At 37.8% G+C, this 26,509-nt stretch overlaps 1 protein-coding gene across 11 annotated transcripts in view; it reads left to right on the forward strand.

The window, feature by feature from the left end:
* Positions 1–26,509, forward strand: part of USP54 (ubiquitin specific peptidase 54) — a 96,231-nt gene that overhangs the window by 49,794 nt on the left and 19,928 nt on the right. For 10 of the 11 annotated variants that reach the window (XR_003528656.1, XM_027649383.1, XM_027649388.1 and 7 more), the window contains exons 4-11: positions 9,433–9,567; positions 10,707–10,820; positions 10,980–11,062; positions 13,393–13,498; positions 16,524–16,670; positions 17,997–18,146; positions 19,377–19,545; positions 22,674–22,844. Coding sequence is in view for 10 of the 11 variants with exons in the window: in XM_027649383.1 (XP_027505184.1) it covers positions 9,433–9,567; positions 10,707–10,820; positions 10,980–11,062; positions 13,393–13,498; positions 16,524–16,670; positions 17,997–18,146; positions 19,377–19,545; positions 22,674–22,844 (1,075 nt within the window). In the remaining variant the exon portion in view is untranslated. Of the gene's footprint in view, positions 1–3,063; positions 3,166–9,432; positions 9,568–10,706; positions 10,821–10,979; positions 11,063–13,392; positions 13,499–16,523; positions 16,671–17,996; positions 18,147–19,376; positions 19,546–22,673; positions 22,845–26,509 lie in introns of all 11 variants that reach the window. The other variant, XM_027649389.1, reaches the window with a different exon arrangement.

The raw sequence follows: 26,509 nt of genomic DNA on the forward strand, positions 1-26,509 counted from the left end.
AAAAGTTGAACAGAAATATTTATGATACTTGATTAATATGTGTAATCAAACTTGAAAATTTGGGAGAGCAAATATAAATCTGATAGCTACTGATCCAAGATGCTTATAGTACTGCCTTTAAAATTTGTTCAGATACAAGGGCTCTTATCAATGGCATGTGGGTTGTTGTGAGACTCCTTGTGTGAAAGATTAGTTCAGGCAGTAAAATAATTTTGCTTAATTTTTTCCAATTTGCCATTTGGTGTACAAATACAGTACTGGATACAGTTAGTATGCTCATCAGCATTTACCTGTCCCTTTAGAGCTGCTTTAAATGTCAGGATGGAGAAGGCAATCTATCTTTAAGCCTTTCTGTTCAAAACTGTTGATTATGTAAGACTAAAAGGGTATTTTCTACTGTAAGTATTGATGTCTGCATTAAATGGCTCCACTCTTTGTAGTCTCTGTTTTAAAAAACATCAATTCTGTTTGTAGATGCAGATGCAATAGCTGACTGTCACAGAGGCTGCCTGGACAGTAAGATCTGAATGCTAGCTCTGCTTCTGAGTACTGCTATTTACTTGAGTCAGTTGTGCAATCCTGTGTCTCCATTTGTCTCTACCAATTAATTTGTAGCACTTTGGGGTTTTTTGTGGCCTCCTTTCTAAGTTTTGCTTCTTCAAACCCACAGCTTCTTGTGGGAGAAATGGACATGATGCAAAGATGATGAAAATACCATCTTTAATCTTCCTGAGCAGTGATTTTTCTTTCTGAAATCAAGACTGAGACTTCGATCACAAATGGGTTATAAAATCCAACTAAGTATATAAATTAATTATGGTAGAATTTATTGTGTCAAGTATTGTGTGTGCAGTAATGAAAAGCACAGACAGCATATCTTACAAATATGGCAAAATAGTGCAAGGTTTAAATTAAGATCATCTGACGTTGACACAGGCAATAGTTATGGTATAATGGCTGTCTCACTGCTGTTAAGTGACTTTTCAGGTGCTCTGGTAGAGATAGGCTTGAAATGAGTTATCTGGTTTTTGGGCTATTGTTAAGGGGTTTTCCTTTGCACAGCAAAGAGGAGACTATTAAGACATGAAGTAAGTGAAGGTATTTCCTTCTGAAGGGAAATTTGTCTCAAGATGTATCTGTTGAAATGACAGGACAGGATGATATTTGCGGCAGTATCATCAGAAGAGGATATAACAGTGGGTTAGGAGCAAGATGGCACATCCAGACAAGAAAAAGATGGAGTATTAAATATATCCCCTTCTTTATAGGGAAGTGGCAAAACTTAGTCATGATCTGGTTTGAGTTCATTAAGTTCAGTGGAATAAATAATTTGAAGGTATTTCTTGGATCATGCCCTTGAGTATTGCCAAGGGATTGTTGGCATTCTTTGTTAGCTGAGGTCAGAAAGAAAAGGATTTAGGAAATCACCATCAATGTAAGCTTTTGCTGTTCTGGGGTTTAACCTAACAGCAAGATATACCAAGGAAATACCAGGAGATCAGACAGGTTCTGCCGTGGTTGAAAGTAGGTTCTCAACTCTGCATCAGGCTCCTGGTTTTAATAAAAAGATGATAGTTAAAAGTCTTTCTGTGCAAGAGTACTGGAAAAGAGGGAGAGGGATGTGAAAGGATATTACAGGAAATGGGGAGGATGGGTCTTTGTGGAACTGGTCTTGAAAGATGAACTGTGGACAAAGATGCATGTGGATTAGCAGTACCAGTATGAGAAGGCAAGCACTACAGTAAGACTGGAAGATGACAGGGTCTCTTGTATTTTAGGATGTATTAAAAGCAGACGTTGGGTCAAAGAGTGTTTGGTTTCGTTGGTAAAATCCTTACTTTTGATGTCTTGAAGTGTGTGGTAAGCTATTATAAACTTGGAAGTGACAGGTAGAGTGGCAGATTTCACAAATTGCATGCCTGCAGCCATATGCTTATTTTTTAAATTAGGCAGCCTTTGAAAAAGTTGTTGCACTCTCTTCTCACTCAGATATCTGCAAGGAATTTTTTTGTGGTTTTGGTTTTTGGTTTTTTTCTGTCTGAATTTCTTAGCAATGCTATGCTTAGCCAGGAGGTGTTACAACCCTTAGTTTCCAATCAAGCTATAATGTTGCACCAAATTCTGTACTACTTTTGCCCATTTTAGGAAACTTGCATCTTCTTGTGTGCAGAATTCCTATAGCTCACAAAACCTCTAAAGAATGTGTAAACAATTAAAGAATTATCTAGACAAGTATTTATGAATGTGGGCAGTAACCAATACTTGAAAAAGTAAACAAATTGCAACTGGATCAGAAAGTTAGCATTTTCTCTGTTTACACTCCATTCTTCATGGGAGATTGCAGTGTTCTACCCAAGCCCATTCCAGAACCTTTTTCTCTGGGTGATATTGTGACACGCTTCCACCTTTATCTTGTGTGAAATGATGATGTGTGTACATAAATATTTGAAAAATCCCACACCCATTTTTGTGTTGTTATCAAGTCAAATGTTGTTATAAAGGTGAGTAATAAAGGTGGTCACTTAACTCTAAGTGAAACTGGGAATGCAAACCTCCTCACCCCCCAAAAAAAACCTCTGAACACCAGAAACATAGGTTGTCTTGCTTGCATGAAGCTGAGAAGGTAGGGGTATGCACAAGGGACAGCCCCAAACTGTGGAGATGGTCACATTCATCTTCATAAATCCTTAAGCAGGCATCAGAAGTGGGGAAAAGGCTGTGTAAGGTATTTATTTGTTCTCTGCTGCCCTTTGGATCAGTGTTTTCAAATTGCTCTATTTTTTTCCCTCCTGTACAAGTCTGTCTGTCTGGTACATGGTGTGTGTAAACTTGTGTAAGACATATGGGATAATGTGCTTAATGTGCACCTAATACTGCAAGCGTAACCAAGAGCATGTTTTGTGTCCCACTACAGCAGGATCATGCCCTCCCTTCTGTGCTCAGCTTTTCCTCTGCCTCAGCTCTCCTTTCTGCTCTGGAAGCCTTTAATTGTTGTCCTGCCAGGGTAATGCCAGCTTAGCCTCCAGGTCTTTGACATCTTCTTTCTCTTGAATCTTGCCTTAGGCTTTGCTAAGATGAGGGAGAAGATGTGACTGGATCCAGTGGGAACACAAGAATTTGGAGCTCTATACCATGCGAAAATCTCCCATTAGGGTCTGGGGAGAGGTAATTAGCCTTGCATGCTGTCAGGTGGATCTGCCCAAAATATGTGTCCAGACACACAAGGTGGAGGCAGGATATGTTTACTCCTCTTCAGGTCGTGCTGGCACGTTCAGATTCCAGCCTGGCCTTGGAAAGGGACAGTACTTGAGGGGAGTAGTCTATGTGGAGTCCCCTCCAGGGGGTCTATGTGGAGACCCCTTCAGGGTCCTTTCCCAAGATACCTGATGCCTCCAGTGTTGTGCAGAGAGGATTCATGCTTTTCTCTGACTTTGAAATGTTTCTCTAAAGCCAACATCCTCTTCCTATTGACTCTAGAGGAAGATAGTCTTCATTAAGCTAAATTTAGCCTTTGAATAACACCGAAGAAGTTGTATTTTTTCCATGCTTTCTTGGCTTGCTGCAGCTGTTTCTAGGGATTCTGATGTCATGCACAGTATTTACTGTAAATGCTCAGCTAGCTCTCTAAATACTACTTTTAATTTTAAATGTAGAATCACAGGACAGTGATGTCATACTTGATATCAAATCACATTTTCTTTTTGTGCCACATTGAAGACTTCCATTGCACAAATTCTTGAAGTGATTTTAAAACTTACTGTGCTACCTGGCTATGTTTGTGGCTACAAAATAAACCTTGAAATCATTCCACACGTACATAAGTTGGGTACTTGGAAGGAACCTTGCATCAACAGCTATAAAAAGATGAGAGACCTGCAGACTCAGTGCTGGAATCCCAAACACTATTCCTTAAGATGTGACATTATTTCAATATTTTTTTTCAGTACACAAGCTGTCCTTACCTCTGTGGTTTGCCTGCTCTAACACCAGAACAGCTTTTTGATATATTATTGATGTGGAAGCCTATTATGTTTTGGTTTATTTTCCTTTTTCTTCAGCCTGACTTTGCTTTGGTGTTTTGTTTATCACAGCTGGAAGAGGGCAGGAAGGGGGAAATCCGTCCACTGTAGTGAGCATGCCACAGAGAGTTTGTTCTCCTTCCAGGGATTGTACTGGGAGCTCCATAGTGCCAGGATATAGGACAGAGTGTTTTTTGTAGTTCGCAAAGAAGAATACTCTGTTGATTGATAAATTCCAGTAGGGCTGGTCTTTTCTGTAATTTTGTCATGTGCAACAAAAGCAGGAAGAATGTGAATTTTCTGTGTAAAAATGATGTGGTTGTCTAAGATGAAAACTGAGAACAGTAAGGTTTTAGAGTGCTTTGAAGAAATGGAATGACTATAGTTGGTTCTGATTAGCCACTTGTTTGAAATGGAGTGATTTGTTATGAAATGTTCATCATGTGGTTGGGACAGTAATAGGTTGGTTGCAAAGATTTCATCCGCTTGTTTTGTGCATTTTTCAAATCACAATAGTATTTCAGGGTAAAGCAGTAGTCAAAATACATAAAATAATTACTTTTATTGTTTGAACTTTTTTTTTTTTCAGTTGGCACTTGCAGTTAACTGCCTGCCAAATAAACTAGCAGCAAGTACAGTTTCCTGAGTTAATAAACTGGTAATTGAAGCTTCCAACTAACAATTGCCTGTTTTGATCTTGATCAAGTAGTTAATAAATTGTTACCTAGTAGATGTGCACATTCTATGATTTGGGTTTCTTTTGATGCCACCCTCCTAAACAACACTTGTGGAAAGTATTATTTTATTTGATTTTGGTAGTAGCCACGGGTGACTTGACAGTTGTGTATTGGGACCTGATGTTAATGTTCAGGATACAGTGTAACTACAAATGGAAGAGGCTCTAAAAGAAAGGAATAAATGGAAATCTAAGTTGATTGTTACAGACTTGGAGGTTTTGGAGGAGACACAAACCCAAACAGAGCTAGAATTTATTGCATGCAACCTTGAAGGCGAGTGTAACTTGAGGAAATGTGGGGAAGAAATGTGAGCTAGTGGAAATACTGTGGGTGGAGGCTGATGTGTTTGAATGGGAGAAAAGTGATTTTTAGCAGCCAGAATTTTTATTGAAACAGGTTGTGGTGCTGAGTAAGAGGCTTCATCGAGAGAGTGTTATGTTCTGAAGGAGAGATTAGGTGCTATTAGGAAGAAAAAGGGTCCACTGAATTGAATCAAGAAGGGCATGCTGTTGAAATGAAAAGTTTAAAAAAAATTATAAAAACAAACCCCCCACAAACCAAAACCAAGAAACAGTTGAGTGACAGCAAGAATAATATTGACATGCTGAGCAGCGAGAGAAGGATGAGGATTGGCCATGTTAATATTTGTAGCTTTTGCTAAAAGGTGGAAACTATTAATGTAGGGAATACTAAGGCATTTGGGGAGAACATGTTTTGTTTTTTGAAAGAAATACAACACCACTAGAACTGCAGTAATATCCCCATCCAGAAGAAACTTCTGAATAATGCTGGAAGGGAATAATTAGTTCTCAGAAAGCTGCCAAGGACACAGCTCAAATTCACAGTGCACGAACACTGATCTGATTCAGTAGCTGTTGTTTGTTGTCTTCAGCTATCAGTTTATTCTTATGTCAGCCTACTTCTGCATGCTTGATTAAAAAGTCACATGTGGATGTATGTCAGGTTTGGTTTTTTTAATTGGTATGGTTAGTTGTACACTGCAGGTGTCAATTTACCCCAAATAAATGGAATACTTCTTTGCAAGGGAGGAGATTGATTCCAAACACTGTTAAAAGATAATTGGCAGCAGATCATATAAACTATGGGAGGATTCACAGATATTGCAACTTTCAAATCTTTAAAATTTAAAAGAACTACAAAGAACTCATGTCAATCCCATGAATTGCTTCAAAAAATATTTGTTATCTTTAGTCTCTAAACTGCGTGGAGAACAACATGGTTTGTGATCATTTGTATTTGGGGAAGGACTGTATGCAACAAGATGGACTTTGGGAATGTACTGGTCTTAAGGAATGCCTGCACATCCTAATTTTGTTGTCTCTGCTACCCTTTCCAGATGTGTAGGGAAGATGTGTAGGGAAGGGGATGTGAAGGGAAATGGGCTTCTTTTTTATATATACACCTTAGGAATGCAGTGTAACAAGAATATATTCTTTCTATCTGAAAAATCCCTTGCTCATACCATTCTTTCTTGGCTTGTAGAGTTACCAACATGCCAAGAACATGTCCTTGGTGTAGAAAGCAAAGTACTACTATTAATACAATATTAGTAATTTGTTAAACTAATTCTTTTTTTGTTCAGCATCCTTGATTTTAGTTATTGACAACTGGTTAAATGAAACTTTTAACAGTGTCCATTCATATTGTTGCCACTGTAAGGGATATGCTCATTTGTGTTGGAATGTAGCCATTGAGGGGGATCATCAGAGAAGTGAATACACTGATGGGATTTTCACCATATTCAATTTCAGTTGAAGAAGTTTTTAAAGAGAACGAAGTTTGAATGTTTTGTATATAGGGTTCTCATTATGTTCCAGAAGCACTGGGAGGAAAGGTGTCATGAGAGCTCCTGGGGCAGAATCAGCAGTGCTTTCCTGGTCTGCACCCAGCTGGCTTTTTTCATACCTGTATATGGAACAAATGTTTTAGAGATTAACAGTATCACTCAAGGCAAGACCTTAAATTAAGGAGAGAGATCAGACTTAGATAATGTTAAATGATGAAACTCCAGGAAATACCACACCTGTCCATCTAAGGCTGAGAGACAAGAAAGACCTGTTCTGAAGGGAAGCAAAGAACCTGTCTTGAAAAATAAAGGAGAAAGAACCCAATTGCCCCCCTAAAAAATCCCAGACCAAAACTCGAGGAAAACCAAACTGCCCTGTGTGTTCAAAGTGTTTTTGACTCCATTAGAGGTGCTTTTGAGACCTCCTATGAGCACGGTTCCATGATGCTGTAAACTGTGCTGTGCAGTGACATGATAAGATTTGATCTTTATTGGATTCAAATGCACAATTACTCAGTGGTTTTAAGACTTTTTTTTTTTCTTGTAATCTAAATTAAACTATACCATTTTATGCTATGTCATTACAAATCTGAGGAAGCATTCTTCCATATACTGTTTGGATCTTTTACTTCTTGATTTTTGCATTCTTCACAGAATTCTTTAACATTATTGAATAGTTTTTTGTTCCATGGTAAATATACTGTTTCTTTAAAGATGAAATTTGAAAGAGAGTTTTGGGTTGCTTACTTCCTTTCCTTTTACCTAGTTTAGAGCCTGCATTGATTCTCACTCCCCAGGAGTGCAGAGCCATTTCAGGGCTTTCATTGAAGCAGACCAGGTCCAATCCATCAGTTCCTGGCAGTGAGGTTGTGGACCAGTTGCTAGGCAAGTGTCTTGGTTTCCAGATCTATGAAGTGAGATTGATGATAGCCAGAATAAACACATTTCCAAAGCACAGCCGTGAATGTAAATTATTTAATGGAAAGTGCTAAAGCAGGATGGAGTTATGTCTCACTGCCTTTTTTTTCTTTTTGAAGTTCACTGAAATGAGAAAATTCACTAATGAAACATGAGACTTGCTCAGTTATCAGAGTGACAGAAATGGCGATTGAGTTTAAGTGCAGAGACTTTGTAATTCTTTCAGTTTTTATATACATATATAAAAAAGGTAACTGAGGAGAGGTATTGTCTGTGATTCATAAAGTATGAGACTTATTACCTCACATATTTCTCTTCATTACCACTTTTCTAATGATTATTTGATATTCTAATAAAGGCAATTTTAGAAGGGCTCTGAACTTCAGCACAGTGGGCCCTCACCCATGAATGAGCACCATGAGGACTACCAAAATACAAATAGCAGTAAAGAGAGATGGACATTTTACATCTATCTTAGATAATATGTCAAAACTATAAATTGTTCCATTCCTACAGGCAGAAATGGCAGGGGCACAGAGGTTGTGTGCTGGCTGTGCAGTGACAGCTGTGTTCTACTCTCTTCCAGCTTAAAGCAGACAAAATTGTACCATTTGACAAACCTTTTCCTGATTTACTTTCTTATTTCCTTATAAGGAAAGTAAGAATAGTTAAAGGAGAAAAATATTCAGGTTATTTCCAAATAATATAGGTTCTAAGTATGCTGGAGAGAAGCTTTCTGTGATTAAAGGAGGAAGTGATACATGAATCGTGACTCACTGCTGATTAGTGTAGATTTGAAAGAAAACTAAGACAAACCAGTTTGATTTTCTCCTTGTTTTACTAAGTTTAGAAGGCAGGAAAACCAACTGGTGCACAATTGAAAGTTATCAGTTATCCTTTTTTCCCTCTTGCAGTAAGAATTGAGGTTTTCCACAATCTTCTGAGAAATTGTGAGGAAAGTTTTATAGGAAAGGACAAGGAGAATTTTTAGATTGACACTGATGAAGAAGGTTGCTTGTCATATGAAATTAGGTAGAAAGTGGAAGAGTGGTGTAGGGACCGAGTGACCCTATATGAAAATAAGGGTAGAAGTTTTTTACTGAAACTGAGGATCTTGCATACAGAATTCTGTTCCTGTTTTTGTAGGAAGGGCACAGTGAAAGTTAAATAACTTCAGAAGATGTTCTGGATATTTCACACACACAAAATAAATGTGAGGTTTTAATCAGTTGGGAATATATACTGAACTTTCACGCATATCACCTGCACTTTTGACAATAATGTGTCTTTATAGAACAGCTCATCCTTGCAAATGGTTACCCAGGTGATGTGTAAGTTATGAAAATGCAGGTTTATGGCAGCAAGTGAAGAGCTGGCTGTACAAAGGAACTGTTTTTCCTCTTTGCTTTGTGCATTTTCCTTCCAGCATGCTGACACAAAAATCATCTAATTGTTATCCACTTGGATTTATGGAAGGTAAATTCCTTAAAATGTGCAAGTAGCAAGTTGTTGCTGTTTAAGGGCTAAGGTGTTTGGAAAGAATTGCTTAAGAGAGAAAAGAAGGTGGCATGTGTAAGAAAAAAGTTACTGAGCTGAAGTGAGAAAGTTAACTGAAAAAGGAGAAACAGGAATAAAAGTGAGGAAGTTTTAGCGTTCGTTGTATTTGCTTCAGGAATCAGATTTGGAGGAAGATCCAAGTGGGATTGACAGTGAGGGAAATTTACTCCTAAGCTCCCCACCCTTTCTTGGATATGTGAAGGGAAAGGAAAAAATACACAAAGGTGCATATGATTTCAAAGGAGGAACTTTTAGGCTTTTGTCCTGTAGTCCACGTACGATACAAGTGTGTTCCTGGATCAAAGCAAGTTAAATGTTTGCTCTTTGTTTTCAGATAACTTGAGTCATATTTTGAAAATACAGTAGCTTAACTACCTTTTTGGGTTTTTACTAGGGTATCTTCAACCAATTTCAGTGTAGCAGTGAGAAGGTGCTGCCTTCTGATGCTCTGCGTACTGCTCTTGCCAAGACATTTCAGGATGAGCAACGCTTCCAGCTGGGCATCATGGATGATGCTGCTGAATGTTTTGTGAGTATAACTCAAAGATGGTTTGACAGGCACAGATGCTGCACAATCTTTCCTTCTTTCCCTCCCCCCCCCCCCCCCCCCCTTTATTTTTTTTCTCCTCCATTCCTCCTTTCCCCAGGTTGCAAAAGGGTTTGCATGTGTGGCCTGGAAAAGTCCCTAAGAGATCCCTAAGCTAATGATTTGGGAATGGAAATACCAGTGTTAACCATTTTTACAGTTACTTTTGCTTGCACTTTCAAGTGTATCTTAGATATGAATTGTAAAAAAAAATTGCACTGCAAGACTGATCCAGGATTCTAGTTTTAAGGATCACCTCAAAAGGGTGAAAGGACATTTTGTTTGCCAGTTATTCTGAAATCATGTTTTCACAGGAAAACCGTTCAAACCAAATTGTACAAGGTCAGAGCTGTTTTGCCTAATAATTAATCTTGACCTGTTTATTGCAGGCCTACAAACCATCCAGGCAGCCAATAGTGATAGTGAAAAGTGTGCTGCTGGAAGAGATGTCAGTAAACTTACGGTACCCACAGGTTAATGTTGGCAACTGTGGAAGGAGAGAAGGTCTTGGGACAAGACCCCCTGAGAACTTTAAAACAGATAGAGTTGTATGAAACAATGTCTAGCAAACATTCAGTGCTTTTGTTTCATACAGAATTTAGTCTACCTCTTCATTTATTAGTTCTCCCCCTTTTTGATAGAATGTAGATTATGTGCCATATTTCAAAGCCCTGGTGGAATGTAGAGGTTGATTTGAGTTACTCTGTATTGATGAGGAGAAGTTAGTGTGAATCCAGTGATTTTAAAACTGCAAAGCTGCTCTGCCTGTTACGTTTGGTCAAATCCATTGATCCTTGAGAAGTGGACAGAAGAATCATCAGCAGAATCTTCAGCAGTGCTAGTAAATAAAATAAACCTGACATAATATTTCAAATCGGAAGTGGAGACCATTTTTTTTTTTATCAAAGAAATATAAATTTCTTTGGTTTTGAAGCAACTTTCACAAATTTGCAGGAGCCTTCTGTTTTTGTAAATAACACTTAAACGTTATTGCATCTGACATGCTCTTGTAATTTATATCTTAACTTTTATCTGCATTTGAAATTATCTAATGTTTTTTTTGCCTTTTCTTCTTTGGCTAGGAAAACCTGTTAATGCGAATTCACTTCCACATTGCAGATGAGACAAAGGAAGATATTTGCACTGCACCACATTGTGTTTCCCACCAGAAGTTTGCTATGACTTTATTTGAACAGGTGAGGTGATATGTGCTTAGTACCAATCACCAGTTCTCAAGTTTCCTATTTACATTCCTAAGCCGTGCATTCCTCTGGTAAAAAGATATACAAACAGAAGTATTGCTACAGAAATACCTGTTTAATCTTGTCAATGTATTATATTTTCTTTCTCTTTAGTGTGTTTGTACCAGCTGTGGTGCCACCTCTGACCCATTACCTTTCATCCAGATGGTACATTATATTTCCACAACCTCACTCTGGTGAGTTGAGTTTTTCACAAGGAACTTCTATTTTTTTTTTCTTTTCCTTTCTTTTTTTCTTTTTTATCCATACAGGTATTGCAGTTTGACCTTTATGATCACAAGATCAAAAATACAGAACATGATTTGTTCAAAGTTTGTGGAGCTTTGATAACTGTGATAAAGAACATGAATATTTAATGAGGCAAAAGACAGCAATTTAGTCATGAATCAGTGTGTCTGCTTGTTTATGATCTTGAATCTTAGTAACTGGAGTGGGAAGGACTCATGTACATTTTGAGGGACCTTAGTATGTGAGCAGGTGATTTAAGAAAACAGATAAAAAAATTAAAAAATAAAAAATTACGTTGAAAAGGACCTTCGGACATCTACTCTATCCTCCTGTTCTGAGCAGGGCTGACTTCAAAGCTGAATCAGGCTGGTTGGGGTTTTGTGCAGCTGAATTTTGGAAGGGTTTAAAGGTCAAAAATTCCATTCCTTCTCTGGGCTGCTTATTCCAGTTCTTAGGAACTCAGTGTGGAGCTTTTTTTCCTTATATCCAGTGAGAATTTCCTTTTCTGCATCTTCTGCCTCTTGTCCTTTCTCTGTTTACCTCTGTGAAGGTTCTTGTTTATGTTCAGCTTGTCTACAGCTTTCTGTAGTGTAGCTCCTCAACCAGTCAGTGCCCAGGCAGTACTGCTCCACTGAGTGTGCTCTGTCCAAGGTGCAAGACTTTGTATTCTTCTTCACTGAATTTCATGAGGTTCCTGTCACCTCTTTTCTCAAACCTGTCAAGATCCTTCTGGATGGCAGCACTCCCTATCTGGATATTGACTTCTCCATCCAGTTTAGTGTCATGTGTAGACTTGGTGTGGGTGTATTTCAGTTCATCATCCAGGTTGTTAATGAAAATGTTAAATAGCTTCAGCCTCAGTATTAACCCTGAGGAACTCTTAACTATCTGCTGGCTGTTTTGATCCTCTGAGCTTGAAGGTCCAGTTAGGTTTTCCCCTGCATTGTATTCTACCTGTGCAGTCCACATCTCCCAGTTTGGCCTCAAGAATGCTGTAGATGACTTGGAAACCTTGCTAGAGACCAAATGATATTAACTGCTCTCACCTCCTCAACGTAACCCATCATATGATAGAAGATAATCAAATAGGTCAGACATAGTTTACCCTTGGTAAATCCATGCTGGCTGCTCTACTCACCTTCTTGTCCTACATATGCTTGAAGTTGATTTCCAAGGGGATTGATTTGGTCTGTCATTACTTCAGGTGATGGAGTGAGACTGACCAGCCTGTAGTTCTTCAAATCTTCTTTCCTGGATGGATATATAGCTCTCATTTTTTCTAGTTATTGGGGAAGTGCCCTGGTCACTGTGACCTTTCATTAAAGGAGAGAAGTCTTCTTTTAATAGGTAGCTACTCAGTTAAAAGTTGGTTAAATATGGTCAAGACAGGAGTCTGTTATTTGTTTTTTTCTTAAAATTTTTATTGGGATTAGAACTTTGTTTCTTGTCTGGCATGTGAGACCTGTAGTTACAGAGCCTGAAAAAATTGTCGTGAAAACTGCTAGTTGCTCTTCTAATGCAGATCTATTAAAAGCTACCACTTCACCAGTGTACCAGGAATACTGTAAAGCATTCCCCCTTGTGGCTGCTGCCTGCTGTTCTATTGAGCTGTAGTTTTCCATTAAGTTCCAGAAGACACTCTATATCAGAATATTATTTACGAGAAAAATGGGAAAATAATTATGTAAGTGGTATTCAGGATTTTATATAAAAATATATGAAATATCACAATAAAAATTGTTGCGTTATTTTAAAAGCACCCATACATAGTAGCATGTTTATTTACTGCTGAAACCATTTTAAGCTTAAACATGCTTTGAGCACTAGTATTGTGTACATGTTACCATCTTTCTTTCAACTTGGACAGTAAAATAAATTGGGTACTTTGCTATTTTTTGTTTGCAGTTTTGTGATTAAGGATGTACTTTACTGTGTTATTTTACTACGACTGTGATTGTTGAAGGGAAGCATTTTGAAACAGATATTTAATTTGGAAATCAAGTATTTATCAAAATGCTAAGGTTTGCTTTTAAGATATAAATTTTAAGCCAAACAATGATCTGATTCTGTTTTGAGTTTTACTTGTTTTCTTTATGCAGTATTATAAGGAAAGATGATGTAATTCACACTGAACATTGTGTGTTAAATATAAAAAGTGTTGTGTATTTTAAAGTTCTTAACTTTTAACGAAACGTAAGTAAAACATATACTGACTTAATATGGGTTTGTTTTATTTTATTGTTCAACTTTTGTTTTTCATGTTTTCTCTTTACTGAAGCAATCAAGCAATTTGTATGCTGGAGAGGCGAGAGAAACCAACTCCAGATATGTTTGGAGAGCTACTGCAGAACGCCAGCACTATGGGAGACCTGCGGAACTGTCCAGTGAGACTCCTTACTTTTCTTTGGGTTTGAATTCAGTATCTCACAGTCATTCAATGAAGGAAGGGAAAAGTTACTGATGATGGGTGCTTCTTTGACTAGACACAAGTATTGAAAACAGGAATAGATGTTGTGTTTGGGTGGAAACTAAAAATGAATGTTTCTCAGAGTTAGAAACCATGAAAAAACATGATGAGAGCAAATAATCGGGAAATGCTTACATTGCTCCCAGGGAATGGCCGTGAAATTCCTTCCTGTTCAAGCCTGTGTTGCTACTAGAAGCACCTAGAGTTAAGAGTTGGTGAGGCCTCCAAGACTAGCAATACATGAAGCTGCAATAATGCTGTTTTCATTCTTTGGTGAAAGTTCTTGAATCTTACCTAAAGAAATGGGAATGACAAAGAATTTGGAGGCCGTGTCTTGTACAGGAGATTTCTGTATGTTGGCAGTGGTTTTGGTTAACTAGGCTTTTTAGAACAGTGTTCCACCACAGTTCATCCATTTTCTTTAGTGATTATTTCTATTGAGGGCAGTGCACTTAATCTGTAAATAATAGCATGAGAAAAGTACTTATTTCTTTCAAAATATTTTCAGCAGTACTGTGCTAGGGCACAGATAGCAGAACTTTTGTACCAGTCACTGTAATCATGTGTACAAGATGTTGGAGTTGTTTTGCCTGGATGAGTTTCCCCTCACCTTCTTTACTACCTTTCAGTTGGAATAAATTGAACTGTTGACCAAACTGCTGTACCTGCAGCATGCAGCCAAAATGCTGATCGAAGGGAAAGAGAAAAGGACTTCCACTTCCCACTGCCAGAGAATATCCTGACAGTGAAGGGCTTACAGGCTGTACAGTATATCTGCAAGAGCTAATCCAAAGGCAGGAAACCTGACAAAAAATCTGAGGGAGTGTTGGTTTGTTTTTCTGAGTGAGGTTTGGTATCCACGGTGTGGGAGTTACTGACTAGAAGGGATAGGCTGTAGTTGTCCTGAGTGCTGACTGATGTTTAACTATGTAAAAACAATTGCTGCATGTGTCCAGTGAATAGTCACAGGCTGCTATGCCTAAAAACGTTCACTCTGCTATGCAGTGAAAATCTGGCTAAATTCAGGTGAAACTGTGTATCAGTTAAAAAAAATAAAAATACTTTTTTTTATATATATCATAAGAGCTAGATTTTTAAAGCAAGAGCTTAATATCTTGTTCTGCCTTTTAATTTGAATGTGTTCAGATCCAGGACTTTAGATAAGCATGCAAAAAGAGTTATCATCAAACTTTTTTTTTCATACTGATTAATAGGTAGGGCAGGAAACAGCTGCGTAATTGCTACTTCATGTAACGCCACTGTTAACAGTGAAGCAATACAGATTTTAACAGGAATGGCTTGTGTGCCTGTTCCCTGGTGGCAATGTTAAGTATTTCCATTTTATACCATCCCCCCTCCCAATTTGTAACTCTGAAGCCTTCACTTTTAGTCTCCATTGAAACATTTTTTCTTTATTTATTTTTTTTTTAATATTGGCAAATAGTTGCTCACTGATTCAAATAAATTAAGATATTGTACTGTCATTTAAAAGATTAATATTAGTCCAGCTATTTTATCACTAGAGCATGGGAAACTTAATAGAAATACATTCTTGGTCAGGGCAAACTGTGAAATAATCAGTTGAATAAAATTGCTTGCCAATATTTGCTGCTGCTTTCTTTTTATACTCAGGAAATTTTTCTATTGAGTCTTAGCTAAGGGTGGCCTCAAAGCCATGCAAGGGAAGCTTTTTTCAGGATACCATGTTCCTCCTGTCATGCTGAAAGTGCTTTTGTTAGCTAGCTGAAGCAAAGAAGACAATTGGAGAGTAAGATATATTTATTATGAGGTAATTCACAGGATTGCTCGTACTTTGAATGACCCTTGCAAAATATGTGTTAATAAGGTCATCTTAATATGAAAACACCTTACCTACATTTAAACATCACAATCCTCTACATTTTCTTTCTGTTTTTTTAATTTTTCATTTTTGTCTCCCATTGATGATTGGGACTGAAATTCTGGTTAATTTTCTAGATTATTGTGGGGAAGAGACACTTTGTGATCTCTTCCCTGGTTACAGTGTCAGAAATTATTATATCCAATTGTGAAATTGGTCTTTGTAGACAAGAGAGACTATTCTTGCTATGAACACTTTTTTTTTTTTTCCTGGAATCTTACAGAGGTACCTTTGTGACCTGCCTCAGGGGAAAAGTGAATATTGCAAATGGACTTTGTCATAGTTTTCATCATATCCCCCCTCCGTTGTGTCATCCTCCCCACTTCCCCCTCACTCTCCCCCCCCTCAAAAAAAGAAGATAATGCACTGGTTAGGAGTGAGGGGAGACTGGCCACTCAATAAACACTGGTAGTTATTTAAAAAGAAAAAAAATAGCAAGAGAAAAGGAAATAAGAAATGCTGAACTCCTATGGGTTGGTAAAGCACCTCTTGATCTCCCAGCTGCTCTTCTCATATTTATATCAGTACTGACTTAATTATCCTGTCTAAGAATGGAATGCTTGAGGTACCCTGTAGAACCACTCAATTTTAACACCAAAGCAGCACCTTGAAAGGTTTTCTGACACTGTCATATAAAGCATGGGTCTCTGTAAATGCAATTTTCAATCTGAGATTCTTGTCAAAAGAAAGTGAGCTTACCCTCCAATTCCTAAGAACGTTATTAGAATCTCTCATGTATATTTGCTTATCTTTTTTTAAATAAGCTCATTTTTGTGCTATATGTTTTAATCATTACCAGTAGTATGAGGGAGAATCATCAGTGTTCACCTGAAAGCTTGTGAATGCCAGGTAGCCTTGATAGCACACCTCATCTGTGACACGAGTAGCTCATACCTGGACACTGAGCATATTATATCTGCTGTGTTTCACCACCACCTCTCCAGAAGCTGGACATATGCAACTCACACTCTTTAGTGCCTTACCCTAACACTGTAATAAGATAAGGATTATGTTCAGTGTTTTGTTTTATTTATATCCTCAGAGTAACTGTGGGGAAAAGATCCGTATTCGTCGTGTGCTGATGAACTCTCCACAGATCATCACCATCGGTTTGGTTTGGGACTCAGACCACTCTGATCTCGCTGAGGATGTGATTCACAGTCTGGGAACTTGCCTTAAACTGGGAGATGTGAGTTTTCTGTATTTTGGCACTACCTACAAAGACAGTCTTTCTCATGGTGGTCTATAGTGGAAAATTGAGAAAAATATAAGGTCTTCACCTTTACCTTTTCAGTGTCCGTAAATAGAGAAATAGAGGGCAGAACCAAGGATCTGACTTGTTCCTGAATGCCTTAGAAAACCTGTGAACTGTATATTCTTGAGTTTCTGAAGTGTCTGAAAATATAAAAATATTTTGAAGTGAAAGGAAATTTTGGATCAGGGTTGTGCTATTTCTATGAAAATACGTATATGGGCTTTCATTTTGAAGAACAGAAGTTTATTTCTAGTTCTTTTGAAGACAAAATGTTGGTGGTATTTGGGGTGGTTTTTTTTAACTTTAGCTCCTCTTTTCATTGGAATGCATGGTCATAACACTTAAGTTATTTGTAACTGAGCAGTCTCTGAGAGATGGTGGCTGGCACTGTGTGATTGAATGACAGACTGAATTAAATAGGATCGAGAGGTTTGTCACCTGGAGAATTCACTTATTCTGCATTGGCTGGTGCTTTAGAGTTGAATTACTGGTATATCAAATTGTAGCTGTATCTTATTGTAACATTGAGATAGAACATAAAATAGTACATATATACACACACACACATATTAAAAAAATACATTGACCAGTGCACAGTATACCAAAATCAGTGTGAATTGATGGAAATGTCATTATGAAAGTGTGGTCCTTGCATAATGAATCAGTAAGGCACAAAACAAAAATGAGACCTGTGCATTTTTAAATTAATAAAATTCAATTAAATAGAAAAGATTTTTTTTTTCTGTTTGCTGAATTCTTTTGACCTACTAATGTCTTCAGTTCATCTTTTATGTGGTGGTGTCATAAATTGGTCCCTGCCTAAGTCAGAATAAATTCCAGCTGTTTACTGTCCAAACTGCTTTGTTTCTACAAAGAGGAATGAATGTTCTAAACAGGATTTGATATAATCGGCAAGCATGACACAGAGAATACAAATATTTGAAATACAACCACACTAAAAATGCTGAAAAAGATATTATATCATTGTTGTAAATGTCTTCAAGTACACCCACAGACTCCAAGTCTTACTCAATTCATGAGCATCTGCTGAGTTGGTTGGAGTCTGTTTCTGGTCTACCTCTCCATATTTGCTTGAATATTGCTTGATTACTTACTTATTGCCTTGTTTTCTCTGTCTTTTGAAGTAAAAACTGACACCTCCCTATAGTACTTTGAGGTGTTTTAACATAAAGCAGTTATGTAAAATTCTAGGCATTTTATTAATTTCTCCTTTCATTTTTTTTACCTCTGTTCTTGAAGCTCTTCTTCAGAGTAACTGATGACAGAGCAAAACACTCAGAGCTGTATTTGGTGGGAATGATCTGTTACTATGGAAAACACTATTCAACCTTCTTCTTCCAAACTAAAATCCGCAAGTGGATGTACTTTGATGATGCTCATGTCAAAGAGGTGAGAAAAAAAACATTTAGGAAAATAATAAACAATCTGTTAGGAATTTACTTGCATGTAGGTCCATACTGTTTTCTACAGATTTTGAGAAATTTTTCACTGGTTTTCTGCTCAGGATCCATAAATTTGTTGCTCCTTTTTTCTCAGCAAGGTGAAGTATACTCAAAAAAAGCATACCAGAAATCTCAGAAACCCTATTCTTAGTTCTGTTCTGTTGGCTGCCAGTCTTGGTTTTATGCTGTTGTTTAAAAACCTACAGTTTGCTTATGCACACAACTAACATACATTTCTTTCCCCTGCTGACAAGCAGTATAGCTATTTAGTGCCTGCTTTTGGATCTACATGCCAGTCTTCCCTAGTGCTTGCTGCCAACAACAAATTTTCCACTTCTGCTGTTAGTGCTTTTTTTTAACCTTTTCACCAAGCATGAGGTCCTTGACATTAAAGATACCAGTGCTGGGATGTTGGCATGCTGTTATTGTAGCCCATTAGTTTGTTTGGCATTATTTCACACCACTCTCCTTTTTCCCTTCTAGTCATGGAATCACAAAGATGAGAGAGGAAAATTTTCTTTAGTCATGCCAAGCACAGTCTCATAGGGAAAAAACTCTAATGCATTTGTTCAGTCATACTTCTCTGCAGGAAAACTTTGCCAAGGATAGGTACTGCAGTGCTTTTGTAGAATACACATGTATGGAGCAAATTTGTTGAAAGAGATATTCAGTGTATCAAGTGAAACTTTATTAGTACATCAGGAAGATGTTTGAGATTAGTATAACTACATGAATTACTGCCTGGCCTGTCAAGGCTTGCAGAAATATTCACACAGTGAAGTATTTAGCTTTGACTTGAATTTACTGTCCTGCTGTCTTTTATTGTTCATTTTGTTTGTTAACAAATTCTTTTCTGCTGATGAAAAGTTTGAATGTCTCAGAGGATGAAAAAATGTTTCTTATGGAAAAAAAATGAAAGGAAAGGATTATTTTTGTAGTTGTATTGTTGTAATTTGTTTAGACATAAGATGGTGAATACCTTGATTATGGTTAGATTGGTTCAAAAGCTTTCTTGGTGAGTCCGTGTCAGTGCTGGCTATAGAAGGAGTTAAACAATGTCAGTAGAAAATCAAACTCTGAAAGAATTATGAGGGGGAAAAAGAGAAATTATTATAGAAAATAATGACAGAAAACCTTTCTTGGGTTTTTTTTGTTGTTGTTGTTTTTGTCAATTCAGATTGGTCCAAAATGGAAAGATGTTGTGACAAAGTGCATTAAGGGTCACTATCAGCCTTTGCTGCTGCTCTATGCAGATCCAAGAGGAACTCCAGTGTCAACACAAGACTTGCCCCCTCAGGTGGATTTACAGCAATATAGCAGGACCTGCTATGACAGTGAAGACTCGGGTAAGCAGTTTGGGCTGTGTGCCTTGTACCTTTACACTGCAATGCTGCGTGTGAAAAGTTTCTCTTCTTTTGAGTGTTACTGTTAGCAGCGGTCCTTATTGCTTGTCAAAGCTGATGAGGAATTCTGAAGAGGATTTCCAGTGTTTCATCTTTGACCTTGCTTGGTCCAAGACTCCACTGATTGTTTGGTTAGTAATCTTTTCCAAAAAAGCGTGCAGAAAGGAACTGGGGAAAAAAAAAAAAAGGGAAGGACGTGGTATGGATGTAGGGCAGAACAATAACAAGTGACTTCACTGATTGAGTTCATAAATTCATCAGTAGTTTTAACAGGGAAGGAATGAGACCAGAGATGCAAGAACACCAAAAACTAAAGGAAGCTGCAGAATTAAACTCTGGAGGGAAGTTAAGGAAAAGAAATATTGAGGAAACGTCATAAGTGAGTCCTTTTGTAGGATGGTGAAGGGATTTTGGAAGCGGAAGAAGTACCATTTTTTTAAAAATAGAATTGTCTGCAGCTAATCTTGAGCCAATTGGTTTGTTTTTTATTCAGATAAAGCAGTTCAAAAATGAACAGATTTGGGGAAACTGAAAGGGAAGTGACTGGCAAACACTTATGCCCATAGGTCATGTTTACTACTTCATTTCTCCTCGTCTGTTTTGTGTCAAAAAAGATCTACAGCTATAGATACGTAGCTTCAGAGGTTAGAACTTGGTCTGCTCAAGATACCAAAAGTAGTCTGAACAGGTTGTTAGTTTACTGATGTTCTAGATAATTTTGGACATTTAGTCACGCTGTTAGGGATTGAGGCCTCATATAAAGATGAATAAGTAAATTCTGAGAAAGATATTCAATTTTAATGCAGACAGGATGAAAATAAAACCTGGTTGTATGTTATATTGTAATGATTTTGCAAGATCGTAAACATGCAAAAATTGAAACAGAGAATATCCTCAGTTACAGGTGGGTTTATAAGTTGCCAAGAGCAGCAAGATGAGACCAAAATCTGTTAACCTTTCTTCCAGGATTTTAGCCCTTTTATACAGCTGTAATTACAATAACTTTTTGTGGTTTTCCTGGGTAATTGCTAGCTTTAAACTTCCTGGCCAGTGAATCTGTAGTGAACATCTGCTGTCTTCTTATTTATGTGTTGACAATCTACTAGTAATGAAACAAATCTCAAACACCTCTTAAGATAATACAAATAGAAACACCAGCAGGATGACCTTCACTTCTCACTTGACAAGATGCCTTGCAATTTACAAACCTGTCTTCCTGTTTCAAAAAAGAAAAAAAGTTTGGAGGAGAGCTTTTAGTGCTTTGTATCAGTTGTGAGCACTTCTGCAAGCTTCAGCTGTGAATTTGCCTTGCTGACCTCCAGGAAATACATAGATAACTCTTCTGCTTGTTGTCTCTGCAGTATCTAATATTGTGTTTAAAAATGACTTCAGGAAGCTGAATACAAAAAAATACATCTATGAAAAGGTGTTTGCTTTCAGATAAAAATCAGAAGGCTCTAGTGAGTAACCTGCTCTTTCATTTCAAAAACACTTGGTGAGTCCTCAAGGCTTACTCCTGCAGTTTATGGTGTTCAGCATTGATACCAAGTACTTGAGAGAATTTGTGAGATATTGTACGTTGAAGTGCCAGAAGAATTCTTACCCTGTATGTTTTCCTGTCAAATTGAAGTGAATTATTTTCTAGGCTTGTTGATAGCCAGACTTTTCTACTTTAATATAACTTTTTCAGAATGGCCTTTTTGTCTCTTAAGTGTAATTACAGCTGCCTTTGGATTCTTCAGTGTTGCCAGATGTCCATAGCCCATAATTCATTAACTAAGAGATTGCTTCTTCTTAAGGTGTTGATCACTGTGTTGTACCTGAGCTTGTGTCAGTGGCATCTGCTAAATGTATCTAATCACATCAAGATCTAATACTGCAAATTATGGAGGAAAGATTGTCAGAACAATCTTTCCTGAACAATCAGCTGAACAAAATGTTGTGCAGCTGAGTGCAAACAACTCCACTTCATGTTTTTCATTTCCTGTTGAATAAGGACCTCAGGATGCAAATAGTTTTCTAGTTCTCAGTTCCACAACACTGATTTCTGTTGGCTACATTTGCCCCTCTTTCTATTACTGTCATCTCTGTTAACAACTGTGTTCTGTATTTCTTTAGAACAACAAGATTTTTAACTAGTAAGGAGGTGGGGGGAAGTTTCTGACTTCAGAAGTTCTAAAGCATCTTTAAGTAGGACATCTGCTACAGGACTTGTTCTCACCGAAAGTGTGAAGTGCCCTCAGGCTGAATGTTTGCATTTAAACATAAGAATGACTTCCTCCTTTAATTTTTTTTCTTCTTCAGTTTCTTCACTGAGAAACAAGTATGAAACAAATATATGGTATATTAAAGAATATATACATCACATATGTAAAATGGCCAGCAGTCTTCAAACTGTTTGAACTTTTTTACTTTTATGTACTGAAAGTGGTGGGAGAAGGTTGTCTTTTCCTCCTCTTTTAGTGACTTCAGGAATTACTGTACTGAAGTTCAATCATGATGCTTTATTCTTTACAGTAGAATCAGTGCTGGTTTCTTGAGAAGGAATAGGTTACTTTGCTTTAGATAATACTCCTTCAGTATAAAGTTTTTACTAGATAAACTTTTGATTCATAATAGATGAAACATGTTAATTATTATAATGTTCTTGTTATTCTTATTAACACTTTGTATTTGACCAATTTTTTGACTTCCCCTGAAGCAGTATATTTCATATTGTAATAACACTTGACAGTGTTGAAACTTTAACAAACAATAACTTCTGTATGGTACTAATATGTACTTTCAGTCCAATGGATGTAGTTTAATTTTGCATATTAAAAGGATTTGATAAATTTGAAGTTATCAAAGAGAAAGAAATGAGGGTTTGCAGAAAGACTGACACTGTCACAACTTCAAAAGGAGAGGACCTTTCCCATAAGCTCTGCTGTCCTTGAATCTGAGTTTGTATGCTCGGTATTGTGTTTTTCCGTTAACTTCTTGTGTAGTTGCCTCTGTTTTCTCCTTTTAACCTTTCTTGACTTCTATAAGAGCTGAAAAATATTGAAATTTAACATTGCTTCCTTCCCCAGGGAGAGAAGCTTCCATCTCGAGTGATACCAGGACAGATTCCTCTACAGACAGCTATCCTTATAAACAGGCACACCATGAGTCTGTGGTCAGTCACTTCTCCTCTGACTCCCAGGGGACAGTCATCTACAATGTGGAGAATGATGCAGCTTCACAAAGCAGCAGGGACACAGGTAGCAGATGCCATTACATCTCTGTGATCATTGTCATTAGATAAATGCAGTGGATTCCAGTGGAAAAAAAGAAATATATATATATACAACCTATAACAGAATAGTGAACAGTGTTTAGTATTTTAAATGTTTTTGATATTTGTAACGAACTGTTGGCATTCACCAAAAAAGCACATGATTTAAAGGTCTTGTTGGCTTTTGTAGACTTGTATCTAACCAGACAGGCCTTTACAGGTTTGTTTTTCTGTTATCCACGATACAATCTGCTCTCTTTGTTACATAATTCTGTGAGTTGGAGTCTGTACAGTGCCATTGTAGGGTTTGGTAAGTGTTGTGTGAGCTGCTTATCTGCAGGCAGTTACTTCATTTCAGGAGTTGCAGCTATCTGGGAAAGGCTCTTTCATCAGCAGAATCTGTCATACTTGGGCACTAAGGGCTGTGTGTGAGTGTTGGTAGTATTTCCTGCACCGGGGAGGAGCACAAGTTAATTTCCTCCTGTGCCATGTAAGCAAAGTTAAGTTGGAATAGCCAATGAGAAGACAATCTGTGTATATGTTCCTTTGGGCAGCTGAACAGTCTGCCTGAACACTTTAGTTGAAAACAGGTTAACTGGAAGTCTGAAGGCTTAGATCTCCTCTATTATTCATGGCCAATGACCCTAGTCAGTCTGTGTCTGCATACAGTAGCTTCTAACACCACTCTGAAAATGTAGTGCATAAGTTAAGGTCAGACTTCTAGCATCAGAAATAGGATCTGCTAAGTCAGTTTGAAAAGCTGTTTTGTTGCACCTGTAATATATTTTCTAAGACATGAGAGTTGAATCAGCAGCCGTCCATTACACCAGAGTGTCGAAGCTATAATTCTGCTTTCTCCTTTTAGTTGCAAAATTGTTGCTCTTGTGCATGCATAATTGGTTCATTTGAAACAATCTATGGTAGGTCAAAACCTGAAAAAAATATTCAAACTTGTTTTATTTAACATTCTTTGATTCTTCATCAGAGGTCCAAGTAGCTGTAATACACAGATTAAGACAGACCAACAGTCCTTCTAATGTTTTAGCAAATACTTAGGCACCAATCTTAGTCTTAGGTAGGGTGTGAGAAAGGAGAGAAAGTTGGAGCAGAATTTGAGTGATGAGGAAGCAAAGTATATGTTTATCTTCAGAGAACAAAGACAACATGGAAAATTCTTGTGGCATATTTTTAAAATAAGTCTGCAAAAATGGCACAGATTTATTGGATTAGGTTCCTCCCTGCAAAACTTGCCATGCAGAAGTCAGCAGAAAAGGAAAGGAGAGTTAAGGGGGATGGTTGCAAACATGTAAGCATGAAGTTCAGCATGTAACCTTTTGTTCTGTCATTTTTAGTGACTTTGTCCTTTTCTTTTTCTTTCTTCTCCTGTTGATTCTATCCTGTGTTATTCCCTTCAGCTTAGCCTGTCTCTCCACCTAAATTCAGTTGTCCTTATCTTCCCTGATTCAGCCTTAGCTGTAGTCAGCCTGTCCCCTTAGCTAGCCACTTGTCTGGGCATTTCCCCTCTTTTTTTACCTACCCAAAACCTTTCCAAAAAAGTCAGTGTGCCAACTCATACAACTGCTCAGTCATCAAATGCTGATCCGTGGGGCTATAAAGAAGCCATCCACATTTGACCTGTCAACTGAATCGTTCTGGGCAAGAGCAGGATTCTTCATTTAATGGCCATTTACCCACTACTCCAGCCCAGAAAATTATGGACCCTATCCCACATCATCCTCCGGGGAAGGACCACCATTGGGTTGTATGACCTCAGGCTCCTGGGTACTTCAGAATGGGGGCAGAAGAGTGGCTGCATAAGCCCTCTGTTTGCTCCTACCAACCTGTGCTGCTGAGAAAAATGTGCGTATTCTGGCTGCCCTGTTCATGCAACTGAGATTTCAGGGGGAGGGAGTAGGGGGTGCTCTGTCTTAACCCGTTTAATTTCATTTTCTTCTTTAGTATGCTCTTAGACACGTGCACACAACTCCTACAAAAACAAACTTTTCCTTTAAATATCACTGTTTGCTTATAAAGCCATCCCAGCTCTGGAGGATGAGGAGTGATACATTCAGCAAGAGACACCTTTTAAGCTTGTTAGTGAATTTTAAAAAGTGAGTGTAAAGTGTTGGCTAATGTCCTTGGGATTTTAATTCCTATATTCATGCATTATGTTGGATTTAGTTTTTGTTTCAGGGTGTCCAAGTAAAGACAACAAAGCCTGTGTTCTGCAGACTTCTGATTTTTGGCCTCTTCTCCATGGCTATTAAATGTCTGATGACAAAGGGCCAAAATTTGCAGTTTTTAAAAGGAGGAGAAAATATTAATGCAAAGCTAGCAACCTTCATTCTGCAAGGCTAAGCTGGGCTTGAAGTAGTCTATGCAAATCCTAAGTTAGTTCTAGTAGCACTAAATTTTGTCAAATAGCTTCTATTATGGTAGTTGAAGGATGCTAACCAAGCAACCCCTATGAGGTTGAGTTCTTTAAGTAGAGAAGTTATGCATGGTGAAGTGAAACATAAACCTCTTCTGTCTTGAGAGGAGACACTACAAGGTATAATGCTGTTCTTGCAGTCCCTGAAAGGTGTGTGACAGTCCGTTCTGTGAAGGGAAAAATAAATTTATCCAAAGCAGAGTCTCGTGTTCAGTCACCTGAATGCTACACATTTCTCTCTTCACTGCCAACATTTCTTTTACTTCCTTAATTTCTTTTTTTTTTTAATAATCTGCTTGTTTCTAAAGAATTTGGCCACAAAATCACTCTCCACTTGGCAAATGAATAGAAAAGCAAGCCTTTTGTAGCTTGCTTTTTGTTGTTTGAATTCCTTCTTACTCATTTGTTGTAGTATCTTTGTAGCAATTGTAGCTGTAGTGAATTGGGTTTTTTAACTGTTGAAGGTACAATTTTATGTGTAAAATCTGCTTTAAATGTTGTTGATTTTTATGTTAATCTCTAGAAAAGGGAGAAGGCTCAGGAGAACCAGCTGTGTGTGTAGTCTGGGGGTTGTTACTCCACTATCCGGCAGTAGGGATTTTCCTATCATCCTATGCAAGGGGAGAGTTTGTGATATAAAGGCTAGAGAAAAGTCTTTGTAGCTTATTCATAAATTCCCTTCTTATCCTGCATCTCTGCTTGGGACTACTCACGTGAGTAAAGCCATGCTTGTGTCCGTGCTTGCAGGTTTAGGACTGTGAATGTGTGAGAACCAGAAAATTCAGAAAAGGCAATACAGAAAACTTGTGATGTCAAATAATCTTAATTCACATTTCATGTGAGAAAATGGGGAGTAAATTAGTAAATTGTGTGCAAGGGAAAATACTGGCATTCAGACACATAAGCTGTAGTAAGGGAATGTTGTTGTGTGTCAGCTGGTCCATGCTCATGGTTTGTGTGTGTGCTCTTAGCTTGTGGCAGATGTGAATTAGCTGGCTTAGCCCTTGAGAGCCAAGTGAGGCTTCTTCACTGTAGACTAATCTGACTCAGATTACTTAGTGTTTGCTACAGGCAAAGAGAGTGTAGTTGGATAGTTAGTGCAGAGCAGCTGATGATGTGCAGTGATTTATTATTAGATGGTAGCTCGTTCATGTGTTTGAGTCCTTATTTAACAGAGTAATGTCAAGTAAGCTATCCTCGGGAGTTTCACGTTCATGGTC

The sequence above is a fragment of the Corapipo altera genome, unplaced genomic scaffold (assembly GCF_003945725.1).
Source record: "Corapipo altera isolate COAL_440 unplaced genomic scaffold, ASM394572v1 53, whole genome shotgun sequence".
NCBI lineage: Eukaryota > Metazoa > Chordata > Aves > Passeriformes > Pipridae > Corapipo > Corapipo altera.